This window comes from Drosophila takahashii, chromosome 2R, assembly GCF_030179915.1.
Source record: "Drosophila takahashii strain IR98-3 E-12201 chromosome 2R, DtakHiC1v2, whole genome shotgun sequence".
Classification (NCBI taxonomy): domain Eukaryota; kingdom Metazoa; phylum Arthropoda; class Insecta; order Diptera; family Drosophilidae; genus Drosophila; species Drosophila takahashii.
Genome location: NC_091679.1, coordinates 19,282,354 through 19,301,981, shown reverse-complemented (window position 1 = coordinate 19,301,981; position 19,628 = coordinate 19,282,354). Strand labels below are relative to the sequence as shown.

Sequence of the window (19,628 nt, the reverse complement as noted above, 5' to 3'; positions counted from 1 at the left end):
TTCTAGCTTTTGTAGTTTCCGAGATCTCAGCGTTCATACAGACGGACATGGCTAGATCGACTCGGCTAGTGACCCCGATCAAGAATATATATACTTTATTGGGTCGGAACCGCTTCCTTTTAGCTGTTACATACTTTTGCACGAATACAATATACCCTTTTTCTCAACGAGTAACAGGTATAAAAATAATAGAAATAACCATTTTAACTTTGTAGAAAGTAGGCGTTTTTATTTTTGACATTGTAAAAACAACATTTTAAGTAAGGGTATATAAACTTTGGCAGGCCGAAGCTAACTTCCTTTCTTGTTTTTAATATTTCCGAGTCTCGAATTAAATTTAACAAAAATCGGACGACTATATTATAAAGCTGCAATAGGGAAGGATAGAAAAAATAATGTTAAAATATTACGAAATTTAAAATTTTTGCGATTTGTAAGTTAAAAGGAACGATCTGCAGGGGTATATAAGCTTCGGCTGGCCGAAGCTAGCTTTCTTTCTTGTTTTTAGTGTGGTTTAACAGCTGTAACTGTTACTTGGTTAACAGCAACTAGTGCAAAACTAGTAACAAATGAACTAGTTGTTTCCGATGACAAGCATATGAAAAGTGGACCAGTTTGTTACAAGGGAGTGGACAAAACTTTAAGTAGTTAACTTGCTTGCCAAACTATTATTTTACTGGTACACAACTAATTCCGTTTCAGATTCCTGCAGGTTAATTACACTTTTTAAAAAGTTCTCGTTCGACCGAAATGTAACAAAATCTGGCAATTTTTAAACTTTTATCGCTAAACTAGCGGGCTCTTCAAAAATTGCTTGACACAGTAAACATAAGTACACGAGCCTAAAACAGCGATTTGATGCTTACAAACCCACCAACAAAGAAACGAAAATTATCATTATGAAAAGAGCTCTAAAATTTATTTTGGGCATAACTTTTGAACGGAATTTCCGATTTTTTATCACCCACATTCAACGCGTATTAAGTGTATACTTTAAAAAACCTTTTTTTTCCTAGAATATACCTGAAGTTGCATGTAAAATTGTAAAATCGATTGTGGGTTCAAACCATTGATGTTTACCAACCCTAACTAGAATAGTAATCCAATTCTAAACATTAAATTTTACCATTTCACCGCTCTTTCTCCCTAACCAATTAATCTTCTTAAATTCTTCGTAGCAATCAATTACGTTTTTGCGATACATTTCGACAGAAAATAGCACCTTCTATACAAAAGTTCTGATATCATCATTTGTGACGAATATTTATTAAAAGTTATATGAGAAATGGATGATACTAAAGTCATTCGATGCTTTTGGTTATGCGGTTATTCCACTACATTGTTCGGGTCATTCATTAGTGCAATTTTTTCTCAGCATATACAATTTTACGTAGGTGCGAGCAAGACAGATATATGTCGGCTGCAATAAGCAATCAATGAGCAAATTGTAAAAACCGATGGGCTTTTGGTATTTTTTTTTTAGTATTGTAAAATGCCTCAATACGGTACTACCTGAACCGATGAGCAATGAGCAAAATTGAATCTAAAAAGTACAATTTTGCTCATTTATTAGAGCTACTGTGAAATGGGATCAATAATAAAAATTGATTTGATTTTTTTTGGTTGAATTGCCAAACCTTTTGCGTCTAATAAGGTGCTATAAACAAATATGAACAATACAAAAATTATTTTAGTGGCCTAATTACTCCGTTGCCAACTAAAAATAACTCGCATATTTCTATATAAAGACATAACTGCGTCTATAAATTTATATAAAATTGCCTTCCTAAAAATTAATGCCGGGTATGATCAAATTAAAAACAATTACAGATGTACTTTAAACAGCCCAAAACAATTTAAAAACTTGGTAAAAGTGTCTGATTTTTTGGCAACACACACTATTAATTTTACAGCCTTCAACCTTAATGATTTAACCAGTCAAAGTTATTTGAATTATAAAGTTTAAATTTAACGTCTAAATTTTAAGTGACCATGCCATCTTATCCAAACAAATCCCAAAAATAGCATATATATTTGTCCCTTTCTAAGCCTCCAATGAATGTTCTAATGAATGAGCCAAACAATGTAGTGGAATAACCGCATTAATGCGGTTGGCTCATTCATTAGAGCATTCATTGGAGGCTTAGAAAGGGACAAATATATATGCTATTTTTGGGATTTGTTTGGATAAGATGGCATGGTCACTTAAAATTTAGACGTTAAATTTAAACTTTATAATTCAAATAACTTTGACTGGTTAAATCATTAAGGTTGAAGGCTGTAAAATTAATAGTGTGTGTTGCCAAAAAATCAGACACTTTTACCAAGTTTTTAAATTGTTTTGGGCTGTTTAAAGTACATCTGTAATTGTTTTTAATTTTATCATACCCGGCATTAATTTTTAGGAAGGCAATTTTATATAAATTTATAGACGCAGTTATGTCTTTATATAGAAATATGCGAGTTATTTTTAGTTGGCAACGGAGTAATTAGGCCACTAAAATAATTTTTGTATTGTTTATATTTGTTTATAGCACCTTATTAGACGCAAAAGGTTTGGCAATTCAACCAAAAAAAATCAAATCAATTTTTATTATTGATCCCATTTCACAGTAGCTCTAATAAATGAGCAAAATTGTACTTTTTAGATTCAATTTTGCTCATTGCTCATCGGTTCAGGTAGTACCGTATTGAGGCATTTTACAATACTAAAAAAAAATACCAAAAGTGCCCATCGGTTTTTACAATTTGCTCATTGATTGCTTATTGCAGCCGACATATATCTGTCTTGCTCGCACCTACGTAAAATTGTATATGCTGAGAAAAAATTGCACTAATGAATGACCCGAACAATGTAGTGGAATAACCGCATAACCAAGTTCGATTTTTACATCGTAACAGCTATGAGTATTATTTTAAAAATCGCTTATTAATCATTATGTCATGAGTTTTATATAAAACTTTACAAAAAAAACGCATTCTCTGAGTTTTTTTTTCCTTGAAAAATAACAGTTATTCCTTGATCAAGGAAATCGAGTTTTAAATACAAAACAAAACATAAAACTTATTCTCTGAGTTCTCAAAGTCGTTTGGTGGTGGCTGTGCAGGTGATAAAAATGTTATTAAAAATTGGGTATGGTTTACATATGAGCTGTTGTCTTCTTTTTAACATTTTTACCAAGTAAGATCGACCATGGTAAGTATGATTAGTTTATTAATTTACAACTGACATAGAAAAATCCATATTTTTATAGAAGGCGGTCTACACATTCATTCATTTAGCGTTCAGAACTCCGACGCTTATGATAAGGACATTACAAAATCTTAAAGCGAAATCGAAATCGAAAATTTGCCTCCCAAGCAGGTGGCTTTAAATACAAATACAATGAATTATTTTGAAAAGAACAAATTCTTATACTCATACCTGTACGAAATGGCAAAAGTGATTCACACCGTTTCTGCAATCCAAGGCAGATCCTTTTATGCTCTGAATATATTATACTCGTATTTGTAAAGCTTAACAAAAAATTTAAATAAAGTCAAACTTAAATATTATATGTTAATATCAGCTAATTTCATTTTTGCAGTCTTTTGTTGAAATTGGTTTTGACAACTATCACAACATATATATGATGGACGTTGATGCACTAACGAGAAGTACAAACAAGTGGCCCAACGACACCAAGCACGTGCTTGTTACGCGCGGGGCCCTTTTGTAAATTTGGGCAAAAATGCGAGTTCGCGAGGAAGAATACATAAAACCAATAAAGACGGGACAAATAATAAAAAAAAAAAAAAAAAAAACATGCAGTTAGGAATGAAGCAAATGAGTTAAAATGTTAGTTTTTAATACCGGGATAGAAGTTGATGTGCAAATTAAATGATAAAGAACGTTATAGTTATTACATAGAACGCGAAAGGGCTCGTGCAGACCAAAATTTGATGTACATCGAGGTAAATTAAGAGGTTGATAATTACGTGTTAGTCTAACGGGAACATTAAAAGTTAGGCGGCTAACAAGTTCTACAGAATCAATATCACCTCTTATAAGATTATGCATAAAAATGGTACCCAGCATTTTTCTACGATTTGCAAGTGTGGGCAGATTAAGCAATAATAATCTACTCTGGTAGGAAGGTAGCCTTACGTTTTGATCCCAGTTCAAACTACGAAGGGCAAAAAGGAGAAATTTTTTTTGTACCGACTCTATACGGTCAATGTGGACTTGGTATTGTGGGCTCCAAACCGAAGAACAATATTCCAATATAGGACGGACAAGGGAGGTAAATAATAATTTGGTTATATAAGGGTCATCAAATTCTTTTGACCAACGCTTTATAAACCCAAGAACACTCATAGCTTTATTGACTGTCGACATTATGTGGCAGTCAAATTTAAGCTTCGGGTCCAGAAGAACGCCTAAGTCATTTACTGAATATATACGGTCAAGTGGCAAATTCTGAAGCGAATAACTTATAAAGGTTGGGGTAACCCTATAAAAGGTCATTACGTTGCATTTTAGGCAGTTCAAATTTAAGAGGTTATACTCACACCATACTTGAAAATGATCAATGTCTGATTGTAAGCCAAAACCAGACTCTATATTATTATAAGTCAAACAAAGCTTAACATCATCAGCATACATTAGTACACGAGAATGTGTTACAATAGAGGGAAGATCGTTAATAAACAAAGTAAACAGCAAAGGGCCCAAATGACTACCCTGAGGTACTCCAGATGTCACATGGATCGTTTTTGAAACAGCGTTCTTAAATATAACCCTCTGAGTCCTCCCATTCAAATAGCTTGAAATCCAAGTTAATAGATTACATGGAAACCCAAGCAAATCTAATTTGAATAAAAGAAGAGAGTGGTTAACAGAGTCAAAGGCTTTACTGAAATCTGTATATACAACGTCAGTCTGCATTTTATTGTTAAATCCATTTATTACAATTGATGACAATTCAAGTAGGTTGGTGGTAGTCGATCTTCGCTTCACAAAACCGTGCTGACACGGTGATATTAGCGAGGAACATAAATGTTGCAAATGAGAAGTGATAATACGTTCAAAGGCTTTTGGAATAGCCGACAATTTAGAAATACCTCTATAATTCTGGGCATCCGCCTTCGCACCCTTTTTGTGAAGTGGAATAATAAAAGAATCCTTCCAGATAGTTGGAAAAACTGATGATGAAATAGACAATTGAAAAAGTTTAAGAATAGGTTTGCAGATGGTTGATGCACAAAACTTAAGCATATCGACAAAGTTTTAAAAAATGTAAAAAAAAATTAATAATATGTTCACCCTGAACTGGATTTGAACCCTTGTTCTTATCCCTCGTTTTGTGGAGCTGATACTTATCCACTAGGCCAGTATAGACATATTGCCTACTCTACCAAATGTATATAGGGGAGAGTGGGGGAATCTCGTCACAATTTCGTCACCTGCAATATCTCGGAATCCATAAGTCGTAAAAATATATAATTTTTTTGTTTTAGTCCTTCAAGACGGCCAGACACAACCAATGCGTTTTTTTTTGCACAGAAGGCCAAGATAATTAAGCTATAATATTAAATGTGTTTTAACAGTTCAAAAGCTACATTTAGTTCTCGACGAAATTTTTTCTGTATGCCACAATTCAAAAGGAATAAGATACACGATTTTTTATATAATACACAGTGCATTTCTGCGTTAGTGATGTTTAACTTCGCGCCTAATTTCGGAAGAAAAATAATTATTTCTAAAAAAGTACTGTGTGGGGAAATTTCGAAACCCTATGCTTAGGGTAAATTCGCACCTATTTTAGATACATCTTTTTTTATTTGACGAGCTGGCTAATGAACAGACTACCGGCAGCAGCAACAAATATAGGACGTCAACAAAAATGGTACGCTTGATCAGTGTAGCATATTTATAGGCGTAAAATTCCCCACATTTTTCAGGTGACGTATGTTTTGTTCTTTCTGCGACGTAAATTAATAAATTAATTATACTTACAGTGGTCGATCATACTTGGAAAAAATCTTAAAAATAAACCAACAGCGTCCATACTAAACTAAATTTGTAATAAAATTTGTATCCCCTACACAGCCGCCACTAAACGACTTTGAGTTTTATTTTTGATCGAAATAATAAAACTTAAGAAATAACGGTTATTTTTCAAGCGGAAAAAAAACTCAGGGAATAAGTTTTATTGGTCAAGTTTTATATAAAACTCACAGAATAACGATTATTTTATGAGTTTTAAATAAAAATTGTAAAAGTAAAAATCATTGCAAATATGTAAAATAGAGTGCTTAATAATGCCAGCGGTGAAGTTGGTTTTTTTCTACGAGTCTTCCTTGTCGCTGATTTTTTCGTTTGAAATATCAAAAATATCAGTTATTTTTGTTCCCTGATATAAACCCTCTGTAGAACTTCTGAAGCATCACAAGAGACTTGATTGGGTGAGCAATGCCTTGACTTGGCTTTCTGCCACTACCTAGACATTTGGCTTTGGAATAAGAGAAAATAAAAATTTTGGGGCCGAAAGATAATGAAAATGTTTAATGTCCAATCTTACGCCGAATTTATGGGCAAGAGCCCATTCCTAAATAAGAAAGAAAAAAACGGCCGGTAAACAACAGATCCGTTTCACCCGCCACAGACTAACAATGGGTTGCTATCTAATCAGCATTAATAATATATGTAACTATTTCCACATTTTCATTAGGCATAGGCTCGCGTTTCGTGGAAACCGGAAGAGTCCTATTAAAGAACGCTTAGAAATGCTAATACGAATGCAAATGAAATTATCAAGCTGACTTGAGTCAGCTGAGTTTCCAAAAATTGAAACCACCGAGTTTGAAGAAACCACACTACAAGAAACAGCTATCCAAGCTAATTTTCCTATGCATTAAACATATAAAAAACACAAATATTTGCCATAAAACTCTTAAATCGATTCAAAACTTGCAGTTGTAGTCAAAACAAAAGCAAACACACAAAACTACAAATTCAAATAATTGTTGTATACAGCAGCATGTCGCCGAGGTCCTAAAATCGAATTATCGCAACGGGATGTCATATTCAACAGGAGAGGGGGAAGAATGGGGTTAGGACCAAGAAGCAGGCGCGCTCGAAACGGTCTCACGATAACTGACGAACGGAAAGGGAAACCACTGCTATCGGTGGTGGAGTGGCAGATCTGGGAATATTGTTGTTCCTGGTGAACTTATACACGTGTAATAGGAAGAGCAGATCCCAGCGGGTGACTCTTGAAACCTCATCCTTCAATCCCTCAACGCGTTACAAATACTCTCACGTTACAAAACGTAAGCCCCCTGCTTTCCCCTGCCCTTTTCCATTCACAATTCCGGTGTTATTGCAGCGTCCAGCCGGGCCACACGTCGGTATGCACTTCAGTGTGCACAGCGCAGCTCACTTGCCCTCTAAACAGAGCTCAGCAAGCCCTGTGCGTGTCCCGGAGTTTCAGCATGGCTTTTAACCTAAGGTTTCAGTCATCAAGTGGCGGTTAGTGGTTCGAGTGGAGCGTCGCTGCCCTTGGTCACGATGCAGTAAGGCATCTAAGCTGCTCATTGATTTCAGTCTATTTTTGTATTTAATGCCGAGACTTGGCAAATACCGTTTGATACCTACGAGACTATTCTTAGACCCCGTACTGTCGGATCATAGTCATTTGCATTTGGTAATCTGGAGTAGCAAGTGGGTCACGCCTTCAAAAAGATATAATTATAAGAAAATTTAAGAAAGTGTTTTTAGTCGATTTTATAATAATTTTCCGACACATAAGGTGATATTAGACCTTTGTATGTAACTAGTTTTTTACTTTGTTAAGAGGTGTTCTTCTGTGATATCGAAAGTATTGGTTTATAGCCATATTAATCCGGCCACACTAGTTTTTTTAATTACACTATGCAACATCTCAAATTTACCTCAAATTTAAATTCCCAAGTTAAACTGCGTTTTCCAAAAAGTTCCCCGATCCAAGAATTCTTAGCACAAGGACCTCAAAGTTCGAAAAATGCTGAAATTGGCCAACTTTCCGGAGGTCTCGGAGGCAAAGGGATTCATGGTTTTTTTTATGTTAAAGTTTTTTAAAAGATACACTCTTTATCTTTCAAACCCCATAGTTAGAATAATTTTAGGATTTTTTTAAAGGAGAAACAAATTCTAGAAAACATAGTCAAAAACAAGAAAGGAAGCTTGCTTCGGCCGAAGCTTATATACCCTTGCAGATCATTCCTATTAACTTACAAATCGCAAAAATTTTAAATTTCGTATTTTTTTGACAATTTTTTTTTTATCCTTCCCTATGGCAGCTATATAATATCCGAATTTTGTTTAATTTAATTCAAAATTTGGAAATATTAAAAAAAATCATATTATAGAGTAGAAGAGAATACAATACAAACCAACGGAGCTATAATTTGTTTGCAATTAATTTCCCATTACTTTTCCGATCATTCCTACTGCAGCATATGACATAGTCGTCCGATTTTGATCAAATTAAAATTGAAATTCGGAAATATTTAAAAAGAGTCATGCCCTAGAGTAGAAGAGAATACAATAAAAACCAAAGAAGCTACAATTTATTTCCTATTGCTTTCCCATTAATTTTCCGATCGTTCCTATGGCAGCTATCACTATGGACGGCAGTCCATGTAGTGACGAAGCGCACCAGGAGAGTGTGCGAACTACTATTATATAGCCGCAAAATTGAAAATCTGCTGTGGTAGTCCGATCGTAATGAGTAATACACCAATCGAAAGGTATTGCAAAAAATTAAAGGATTGCATACCAAGACTTTAAGAAAATCAATTGGCCTGGGAGAGAGAGCGGTGAAAGTGAAAAAGTGCAAATTTTGAAATTTGGACTTTTAATTGTGTTCCTATTGAAAATACCCGTCGAATGAGGGGTCATATGATAAAATCCGACGAAGTTATAGCCAAAATAAGATTTTCTACGTCTTCCCAAAATGAAAATTTAATTCTGTTTGTCAGTTTGTCCAAAACATGTTTTTTAAGTTTTGAAAATTTGATATGAGGTTCATCACATCGATATAAAAAACTTTTGTTCTACCACTTTTGGAAAAACTCGCTAGTTTAGCGGGAAAACAGCTATAAATAGCTAAAATTCGGAAAGCCGTAACTTCTATACTACTAAAGCTACAGACTGGCGCTTCTCGTTTGAAAGGTATTTCTAAATGCTATAAACTCCTTCTATATGCAATTTGTGTAAATGTAATAGTTAAAAAAATATGAACAAAAGACAATTTTTTAAAACTTTTCTTTTAGCTTTTTTTTATTTTTTTAAAAAGCGGCTCTAACGATTTTCTTTAAAACTTTTAACTGTATAGCCCTTGAGATTCTTTTAATTTTGGTATATAACACATTACTGTAAAAAGTCACGTTTAAAAGTTATTTTTCTACGAAAATAGCCACTTTTGCAAGCTTGAACTACTAACGCTCCCTGAGTATTGAATTTTGTGTGAGGGTATCCGAACTGTATTTTAGGGTCATGGAATCAGTTAATTTGCACTTAAGAGTTCCGTATAGGAATCTTTTGTTCTACGACTTTTTGAAAAAGCCGCTACTTTAGCGGAAAAAGCTAAAAATAGCTACATTTCGTAAGTTTGTAAGTTCTACACTACTAAAGATACAGACATGTGCTATACCTCGTTTAAAAGGTATTTTGAAATACTTCAACGCCTTTTTAACTTAATTCGTTAAAATACAATAGTTTAAAAACTATGATTTATGCCCAATTTAAATTTAAATGTTTATATTAGCACCTATGAGAGCAAAAGTAAACAAACAAAAACTTCTGATATCAAATAAAAACACCTCTTAACGAGGTAAAAATCTAGTGACGATCGCACCTTCAACATACAAAAGTTCTGATATCAACATTTGTGACGAAAAATTATTACACTTGTCATTAAATAGACTTTCTAATATTTTCTCATTCGGCACTGCATTCGCTGCAATAGAAAATGCCTGTGAAGGGAAAAAGGCTGAAATAGTTTGCTAGGGCGGTCCGAATGAGAAAATATTAGAAAGTTTATTTAATTCACAAAATTCACAGATTATACAAAAAAGTCTTAAGTCAATCGGACAAAAACTTTAGAAGCTATGCTAAAACAAGAGAGAACGCTATAGTCGGGTGCCCCGACTATCAGATACCCGTTACTCAGCTTAAGAGAGTGCGAAGGAGTTAGAGATAAAAACTTTGATCCGCCGTAACTTTTTGACGAATGGTCCGATTTAAAAAATTTCTTCTACATTTCGGTAAGTATTAATAAACGCAATAAAACTGCATTTTTACTTTTCCAAAATATTTAAACTTTTAAAATCGTATATAAGCTATTGTGGGCGTTAGAGGGGGCGTGGCACCTTTTTGAAACAAACTTCAGCTGCATAGGAACTCCTAGAATCTGCATGCAAAACGCCAATCTTCTAGCTTTTATAGTTTCCGAGATCTCAGCGTTCATACATACGGGTGGACAGACAGACATGGCTATATCGACTCGGCTACTGACCCTGATTAAGAATACATATACTTTATAGGGTCGGAAATGCTTCCTTCTAGCTGTTACATACTTTTGTACGAATACAATATACCCTTTTACTCTACGAGTAACGGGTATAAAAAGCAAGAAAAACATGAAAGAATTGCAGTTCTATATGTATCTCACCCCTTAAGGAATCACCGTTCATCATCGAAAAATTTTCCAAATCGGACCATTCTATAAAAGTTTAAGAGCAAATATTGGAATCAAAGTAAATAGGAGGATTGGAATCAGATCACGTCACAAACTGGAAGGCATTTCGATAAGCACGAAGAGAGCAAAAACAAGAGAATCCAGAATGTATGTGAAAGTATCAGATTTCGAGAGCTCGAAAACATAATCATATATTATACGTTGTCACTTTGACATTTCTCCTGCTATTTTACATGGCAATAATCATAATTCATTTTTCTCCCCTTCTCTTGGTCGCTTCCTGAAGAAGGGGCGTGTCAGAGCAGTGGAAGAGGCTCGAAATGAACTGAACTTCACTGAAGTTGCGGTCTGGGACAGTTTTATGAGTTGGTAGCTGTGACCGCGTCGCCGTCCTCAGAATACATGTTTAATATTATTTATGGGATTTACCGCGCAGCAGCAGAAGGTATGTACAAACTCGTACAGACGAACATATATACATATGTAGATATATACATCTGAAGGGCTTGTCTAAAGACGGAGCTCGACTGAAAGATCGGCAGAAAACCACAGCCGCACCGACACGTGTAGCGACAAGATGTGCAACAAGGGGATGTGACAAAAATCTCGGTGTCACATCCCAAATAATTTTCAACAAAATGCAAACATAAATGCGGAACGGGAAAGGGGCAGGAATGGAAATGGGAATGAGATGAATATGCATTTCGAAATGTTCTTCGTATGAATATGATAAATTTGTATGGAATTGAAATTGGGTTGGTGTTTTCTGTTAGCTTGATTTGTCCGCTTATATCTCGAAGGATCCACGCCAGTACTGCAAAATGTGAGAATGAGTCTGTTGAGCGTCGTTGAATCTGAAACGAAATGCGCCAATTATTTTGATTAATGTCAAAGAAATCGCGTGTCTCGTGCATTTGATGTTGGTCTTCTTTTTCTCCGATCCCCGGGTTTCCATCCAAGATGCTGGCTTGCTGGCTCATTTCTGGCACGAAACCAGCGACTCCCTAGTGATTACGGACGGATGCTGGTAATCTTTGATCTGTCATTTGCAAAAGTGAAAACAGTAGCCAGCGATGAAACGAAGCAGCACCAAGTCGAAGGTGCAGACCGTCATCATCGCGGGATGACTAGGAAGATTACGAAGAGTAGGCGTTTATGGGCAAGTCATTGGGCTTGCTCTCTAGATCTGGTCCGTCGGAGAGTCTTTATTATCGAGCGCAGCTTCCTGTCAAACATATGATTACTGGTTCTGTGGGGGAGACTTCCACAGAAGCGCCCCATGCGTTTAGGCCTCAATTTCTTAACCATCACGCCACATAATTGCGCATGCTTTGTGGTCTTGCAGTAGGCTCGGTTATGCTGTTTCCTTGCAAATATTCGTATAATTTAAATGATAGTAGTCAATCCACATTATCGTTCGCAGTTTTTTTGGTACTCGCCGCTGCTCCCGCTGCCTGGCTTCGATTAGCTCCAACGAGCTGGTTATGCGCGCCCGGAATCTTGTATTTCACCTCAACTGCTTTTGCTGCACCGTCTGCCATACGCCCCTGACAAAGGGAGATCAGTACGGTATCATCGATGCGCTCATATACTGCAGGTAAGACGCCCCTAAAACGTACTCAATTTGCCACTACTAAAGATTACCTGCAGGACCCACTACAGTATAGCGAGGGAGAGTGACGCCGCATCGTCCAGCATGAGCGCCACGTACCCGTACAGCGCCCAGTACGGATCGCCGCACAACGACTCCTCGAGCCCGCACTCGGACCCTAGTCGGAGCATTGTTCCTACGGGCATATTTGTGCCCGCGTCCCACGTCATTACCGGACTGCCGCAGCCTGCTCGTCAAAAGGGCAGGCCACGCAAGCGCAAGCCCAAGGACATGGAGGCGTTCACCGCAAGCATAGGTAGGTTGTAAATTCCAAGTTTTTCGCGATCAGGTTGCCAGCCATAAAAACGGCAACATGCGGTCGGGCTTTTTATGGCCACAGCACATCGCATCTGGAACTGTCTCGAAAGCTTGATACTGGCGCCGTTAGAGCTGCGTCAGCAGCAGCTTTTATGTGGCTGCCTCATAAAACTCGAAAGGTGCTGTAAAATCAAGAAACTACAAGCTCTTTGGTTTGATTCCAGATCTCAACACGGAGTACGTGGACTTTGGCCGTGGCTCGCACTTGAGCTCCTCGTCGCGGACAAAGCGAATGCGGACTTCGTTTAAACATCACCAACTGCGTACCATGAAGTCCTACTTCGCTATCAATCACAATCCCGACGCCAAGGATCTGAAGCAGTTGTCGCAGAAAACGGGTTTACCAAAGAGAGTCCTACAGGTGGGTAAGCCCAACTAATCTAGTCCAAGCATCCCAGCTGATGAAAGTCGTGCACTGGCTATTATTTTTCTCTGTATAGGTCTGGTTTCAAAATGCTAGGGCCAAATGGCGCCGCATGATGATGAAGCAGGATGGCAGCGGTATGCTGGAAAAGGGCGACGGCGCTCTAGACCTCGACAGCATTTCGGTGCACAGTCCTACGTCCTTCATATTAGGCGGCCCAAACAGTACCCCCCCACTTAACCTGGACTAACGGATGCTCAGGGAAAGCAGAAATAGAATGATAGGGGCAAACGAACATGGCGCTGCAATAAACTTTTACATCGTACGACCATATCCCTGTTGTCACTTCGTTTATCCTATCCGAGATTCCGGACCAAGATTGTGTGAAGATCCGGCATGGATAATTCTTGAATGGTACTGACTCGTTGGAATGAAATAAAATCGAAAAACAAGCTTGGCATTCAAAAATTCGATGGAATAAGTCGTATGCGTAGATAATATTGACAAGCTTCCTGTCTGTTCAATTGCGCATAAGTTATGTATTTTTGTAGTTGCTTATTGGCCATTGTCAGCACCTCACGGCTAGTTCTTGCCTCCGATGTTGTTTCTGTAGATCTTTCGTTAATTTGTAAATATGTACTGGAATTTTATATGTATACTTACACGGATACTGTTAATATATTATAACTATTATTATTATTATTTAAAGAGCTTACGACATTATGTATGTACATAATGTGCGTGCATCTACTTATAATGATATTCATATACTCTCAGAAATCAAAATTACCTAAAAGTTTCTGAAATTACCTAAATTTTAGTAAAAATTAGCTCATTGTTGATTGTACGATATACATTCTAAATAAGGATCAAGTATCTGAGGGATACATATCCTTAACCATATTTATAGGTAATTTTTCCTAAAATTTATATAAAACTCCCATCGTTTGGTAATTTTTAAATTTAAATTTAAAATTTAGGTATTTTTTCGAAAGTTTTAGGTCATTTTGTTTTTTTTGGATCTATGTTTATACATATTTTTATATATGTATCTAATATTTATTACCCAAATTAAATAGTTAGAGATGAATTTAGTTTAGCGAGGGCAGTCCATACAATAGTGCATATGAACATGTAGTATCAAGATAAAGTAATAGGTTCGCCTACGTTGACAGACAGATTCGAGAAACTGTCATTATTGTCGAGGCACTGGAGACAGAGAGATTTGTACTTACAAATAATTTAATTATAAGTCTTACAATAGAAGCCAAATAAAAATTATTGAAACAATCAAACCATTTATTTTAATTTTTACTTTTTTACTCATATAAATCTCCGAGTGTATCTTATTTGATTGTTTTAAGGGAGACATACATATAGAAAACAAAAAATTCATTTTTATACCCTTGTAGAGGGTATTATAATTTCAGTCAGATGTTTGCAACGCAGTGAAGGAGACGTTTCCGACCACATAAAGTATATATATTCTTGATCAGCATCACTAGACGAGCCGATCTAGCCATGTCCGTCTGTCCGTCTGTCCGTCTGACCTTTTCTATGCGAACTAGTCTCTCAGTTTTAAAGATATCGCGATGAAACTTTCCCGAAAGTCTTCTTTCTATTGCAGGTAGTACATATGTCGGAGCGAGCCGAATCGGACCACTATATCTTAAGGCTCCCATAGTAATATTCAAAGATATATAAGAAAATTCATTGTTACTTTGTAGGAAGTAGGCGTTTTAATTCTTGACTCTTTAAAAACAAAATTCAAAAATAGAAACGCTGAATCTGGAATCCCTGGAACTGCACAGAGTGAGCATTACTTTATCTGCAAGGCTATATATAGGGTATATAGGGTATATATATAAGCTTCGGCTGGCCGAAGGTAGCTTCCTTTCTTGTTTTTTATTATTTAAATTGATAGAATAACTCTTTGAGAATGTTTTTTATAAGTTTTGCAAAGAAATTCGAGCAATTTTGGAACATATGCCAGGATGACGGCACAAGGTGGGTAGTAGATATATTTCATTACTTTGAATCCGTTCTTCTCGAAACCATGTTTTCCTCAGCTGCGGATCGTGTGTCTCAAAAAGTAATGCTTCGATCATCATGCTGCTTTTACAGAAATTTTAGTAATGAAAGTGCCCACTGTCTGAACCTACTTTAAGAGGTTATATACCTTTTTTGAGCGAAAAAATTGGGGGAACTTTGGATTTTTTTTCAGGTGTGTAGCAATTGTTTTATGACACTGAAGTTATTATTTATTGATAGTACATGTTTTTATCGAAACAACAAGCGTTTGTTCTTGAAAAAATATGAATAATTTACGAAGTTATGGCAATTTTTTCGGAACCCTTTTTTATAGCGGCTTGCGGTGTCCACGATGGAAGTCCAGCAGGTCAACTGATATCAAAAAACCAAACAATTTTTATTAGTATAGTATTTTTTCCAATTCGTGAACGATTATTTTCAAGCATATTTGGTTTTTCTGCACACAGTAAAAATTTTTCCAAAAAGTTGATTTTTTGAGTTCTAAAAACTTTTATTAAAAAAATTCTGTTCTGCGAAATCAAAATTGGCGCAAAAAAACTGAATCGTTCACGAACTCGGCACAATCATTACAAATAATTAAAAAAAAAATTGAAGAAGATCGATCAAATAGTTCTTGTGCAATCGTGGTTACAGCGAAGGCACTTTTGGAAAAACACGACTTTTGAGATAATCGCATTCAAAGTTGTACGTTGAGTATATGCAACTATTGAAGTCGAGCGCGTCAAAACGCTGTTTTCCTATCGAAATATTATTCGGATCTCTATGAAAATTTGGGAAGATGTTCTCTAGGAGATATACTTTAGGATTCAAAAAAAACAAGAAAGGAAGCTACCTTCGGCCAGCCGAAGCTTATATACCCTTGCAGATAAAGTAATGCTCACTCGGTGCAATTCCAGGGATTCCAGATTCAGCGTTTCTATTTCAATTTTGTTTTTAAGTAGTCAAGAATCAAAACGCCTACCTTCTACAAAGTTACAATGAATTTTCTTATATTTGTTTGAATATTCCTATAGAAGCCTTAAGATATAGTGGTCCGATCTGGCTCGCTCCGACATATGTACTACCTGCAATAGAAAGAAGACTTTCGGCAAAGTTTCATCGCGAAAGCTTTAAAACTGAGAGACTAGTTCGCATAGAAACGGACAGGCGGACAGACGAACAGACAGACAGACGGACAGACGGACAGACGGACAGACGGACAGACGGACATGGCTAGATAGACTCGGCTGTTGGTGCTGATCAAGAATATATATACTTTATGTGGTCGGAAACGTCTCCTTCACTGCGTTGCAAACATCTGACTGAAATTATAATACCCTCTACAAGGGTATAAAAATTTTTGTTTTTTTTTTTAAAATAAGGTATATAACCCCTTAGGGCTAGTACTCAACCCAACAAAAAGTCGTCCAAAACAAAAACTTCATATGAAACAAAATTTGTTGACGTTGTTTTTCATATGAAGTTTTTTGTTTTGGACGACTTTTTGTTGGGTTGAGTACTAAGCCTTAAGTTGAAATTCGTAAGTTTAACCATTTTTTGTTAAAGCCTAGTACCTACCTCAATCAAAAAGGCAACGAAATGAAAATTCCTATACAAAATTGAAAATTTCACGACAAAAATTTTTTAGTATAAATATAAAGAACTTGCGGAACGAATGTTTTTGAAAGATGAAATAAACAAATTCATGTATTTTGACTGCGAAGTTGTGAAACGAAACTTTCAAAAATGAATCAAAACAGAGGTCCTCAAAGAAAGAGGCGCCTGGAGTCGTTTTCTCGCGATGAAAAGAGATGCATAACACTAGTTTACAGCCAAACTGCTCCAAGGCAATTGATGGCAAATTCTGTTAGTGTTCGACCCCCAAATCACGAAAATAACAGTAATTTTTTTTTCGATGGCACAGTTTTTTTTTATACCCTTGTAGAGGGTATTATAATTTCAGTCAGATGTTTGCAACGCAGTGAAGGAGACGTTTCCGACCACATAAAGTATATATATTCTTGATCAGCACCAATAGCCGAGTCTATCTAGCCATGTCCGTCTGTCCGTCTGTCCGTCTGTCTGTCTGTCCGTCTGTCCGTTTCTATGCGAACTAGTCTCTCAGTTTTAAAGCTATCGCGATGAAACTTTCCCGAAAGTCTTCTTTCTATTGCAGGTAGTACATATGTCGGAGCAAGCCGGATCGGACCACTATATCTTAAGGCTCCCATAGGAATATTCAAACATATATAAGAAAATTCTTGTTAATTTGTAGGAAGTAGGCGTTTTAATTCTTGACTACTTAAAAACAAAATTCAAAAATAGGAACACTGAATCTGGAATCCCTGGAACTGCACCGAGTGAGTATTACTTTATCTGCAAGGGTATATAAGCTTCGGCTGGCCGAAGGTAGCTTCCTTTCTTGTTTAAAGATGTTTTAAAGTTCAAAATGTTAAATATCGGACTTTTTCGAATTTCTTCCTATATCTCCGCAAATATCCACCCAATTGGGCCAGTTTTTGTTTCATTAAAAAGTCAATATATCAGAGCTTAGCTTTGCCATACAGATCAATATGATTGGATAAGTAATGGCAGCGCAGCAGCTCGACAAAGATGAAAAATGTGTTTTTTGGTCCTCTGTAGGTCGGCTGTATGTATCGTAAAAACTCGAAATAAATCCGTTCAAAAATTATAATGGGTACAAACTTAAAGTTTACATCCTTCCGGACAAAACAAGCCGAGTATGGCCCAAATTCATAAAAAATTGGATTTATGGTGGATTTTTAAAGTTCGGATTTTTAAACTTTTTTCGGTTGACAAAGTTCAAATTTTAGTTTTATCCTAGGCGGCTACATGTAAACAAAAATGAGTGGTGATGGCAGCCGGGTCAAAAAATAGCTAAATCAGATATTTAAAAGCTAGAAAATTATAAAAATGAATTTAATTTTTAAAAATTCCTTAAAAAATATAAAATTGCTTGCGTTATGACTGTAATAAGTAATATCATTATCACACACAATCACAAGCACAATCCTCTTTTTTTATTCGTAGTCTTATTTTCGTTTTTTGATACTGCAGTACTTATGAAAAAAAGCATGCTTTTTTTGAAAGTATGGTTATTTCATAAGAATGATTTATTCAAATGGATATTACTTATTAAAAATACTCACAGTCATAAAGCAAGCAATTTTATATTTTTTAAGGAATTTTTAAAAATTAAATTCATTTTTATAATTTTATAGCTTTTAAATATCTGATTTAGCTATTTTTTTTTTAGTGGTATTTTCGTGATTTGGGGGTCGAGCACTAACAGAATTTGCCATCAATTGCTTTGGAGCTCTCCAAGAATATTATTTTGTAAACTAGTGTAATCAGCCAGGTTCGTCAGCATCCAGTTCTTTGGGACCTGTTTTTTAAGTTTGATGTTGGAACTTTTTTTATCCAATTAGTCAAATAGTTTATTTATAACACAGGCCAACAGTGTTTTTGGTGCAGCCCTATGGGCATTAAATTGTGTTAATATAGACGGATATAACCATATCTGCATACTTAGTTTTCGAGTTTAACGGGTGGTATTTGTGCAATCGCGGTTTGAAAAAAGTAGCAACATTTTATATTTTGATTTAAGATATCTTCGAGGGTCTGTCTTCAGTTGTAATAAAACCTATGCCAAAAAATTGCTTAGATGCCCTTCTACATTATTGCATTTAAGGTTCCATCATAATTTGAGTCAATCAAAGCCTATAAGCCATTGAAGTAATTTGTTCACCTCTATTCCCAACCAACTTGATGCGGTGAACAGGCTTAAAAAAATACAAGGAAAAATATGTGCCCTAAAATATTTGACACTCATCTAGAGGCGTCTTTTCCCGAATTTTTGAGATAAATCCCACTATTGTACTTCGAAGAATAGAATTTATAGAATTTTTTCCGTACGAATGGGAGAAGTAACAAGTATTTTAAAGTCACTGTTACGTAACGAGTTTGTCGTGATTTCACACAGTAGGTTTTTTAAAGATAACAGTGGCGTAGCCTTAAAATTGTAGGGGGGATTTTTTATTAAGCATATTAACCCCTTAAAAATATAATTTGTCTATGTTCGGCGCCTACTGCTCACCAAATTGAAAGGCACATTTTTACGAATGTGTCAGATATTTATGTAAAATGGGATTTAAAAATAGTTGTTACTTTTTAAGTTCTTACGAAAAAAATTCTATAAATTCCATCCTTCGACGTACAATGGTCTTATTTGTCTTAAAAATTCGGTGAAAGACGCCTCTAGATGCCTGTTAAATATTTTAGGGCATATATTTTTCCTTGTATTTTTTTAAACGTGTTCACCGCATCAAGTTGGTTGGGAACAGAGGTGAACAAATTACTTCAATGGCTCATAGGCTTTGATTGACTCAAATTATGATGAAACCTTAAATGCAATAATGTAGAAGGGCATCTAAGCAATTTTTTGGCATAAGTTTTATTACAACTGAGCACAGACCCTCGAAGATATCTTAAATCAAAAAATTAAATGTTGCTATTTTTT

The 19,628-nt window shown here is 35.8% G+C and overlaps 2 protein-coding genes across 7 annotated transcripts in view; one reads left to right on the top strand and one right to left on the bottom strand.

Moving 5' to 3' along the window:
* ap (apterous) overlaps positions 1-14,352 on the top strand; it is a 61,981-nt gene extending 47,629 nt beyond the window's left edge. For 3 of the 5 annotated variants that reach the window (XM_044392714.2, XM_044392713.2, XM_044392715.2), the window contains 4 exons: positions 12,148-12,321; positions 12,375-12,631; positions 12,858-13,054; positions 13,134-14,352. In XM_044392714.2, coding sequence (XP_044248649.1) covers positions 12,148-12,321; positions 12,375-12,631; positions 12,858-13,054; positions 13,134-13,307 — 802 coding nt within the window. In that variant the 3' untranslated portion in view covers positions 13,308-14,352. Of the gene's footprint in view, positions 1-10,854; positions 10,872-10,943; positions 11,170-12,147; positions 12,322-12,374; positions 12,632-12,857; positions 13,055-13,133 lie in introns of those variants that run through there. The other 2 variants (XM_070212178.1, XM_070212177.1) reach the window with 2 other exon arrangements.
* Positions 1-19,628, bottom strand: part of LOC108054391 (uncharacterized) — a 132,625-nt gene that overhangs the window by 103,428 nt on the left and 9,569 nt on the right. The window contains exon 5 of one of the 2 annotated variants that reach the window (XM_070212186.1): positions 15,436-15,460. The exons of the other annotated variant lie outside the window; for it this stretch is intronic. The gene's annotated coding sequence lies outside the window, so the exon portion shown is untranslated. Of the gene's footprint in view, positions 1-15,435; positions 15,461-19,628 lie in introns of those variants that run through there. 2 annotated transcript variants of the gene reach the window in all.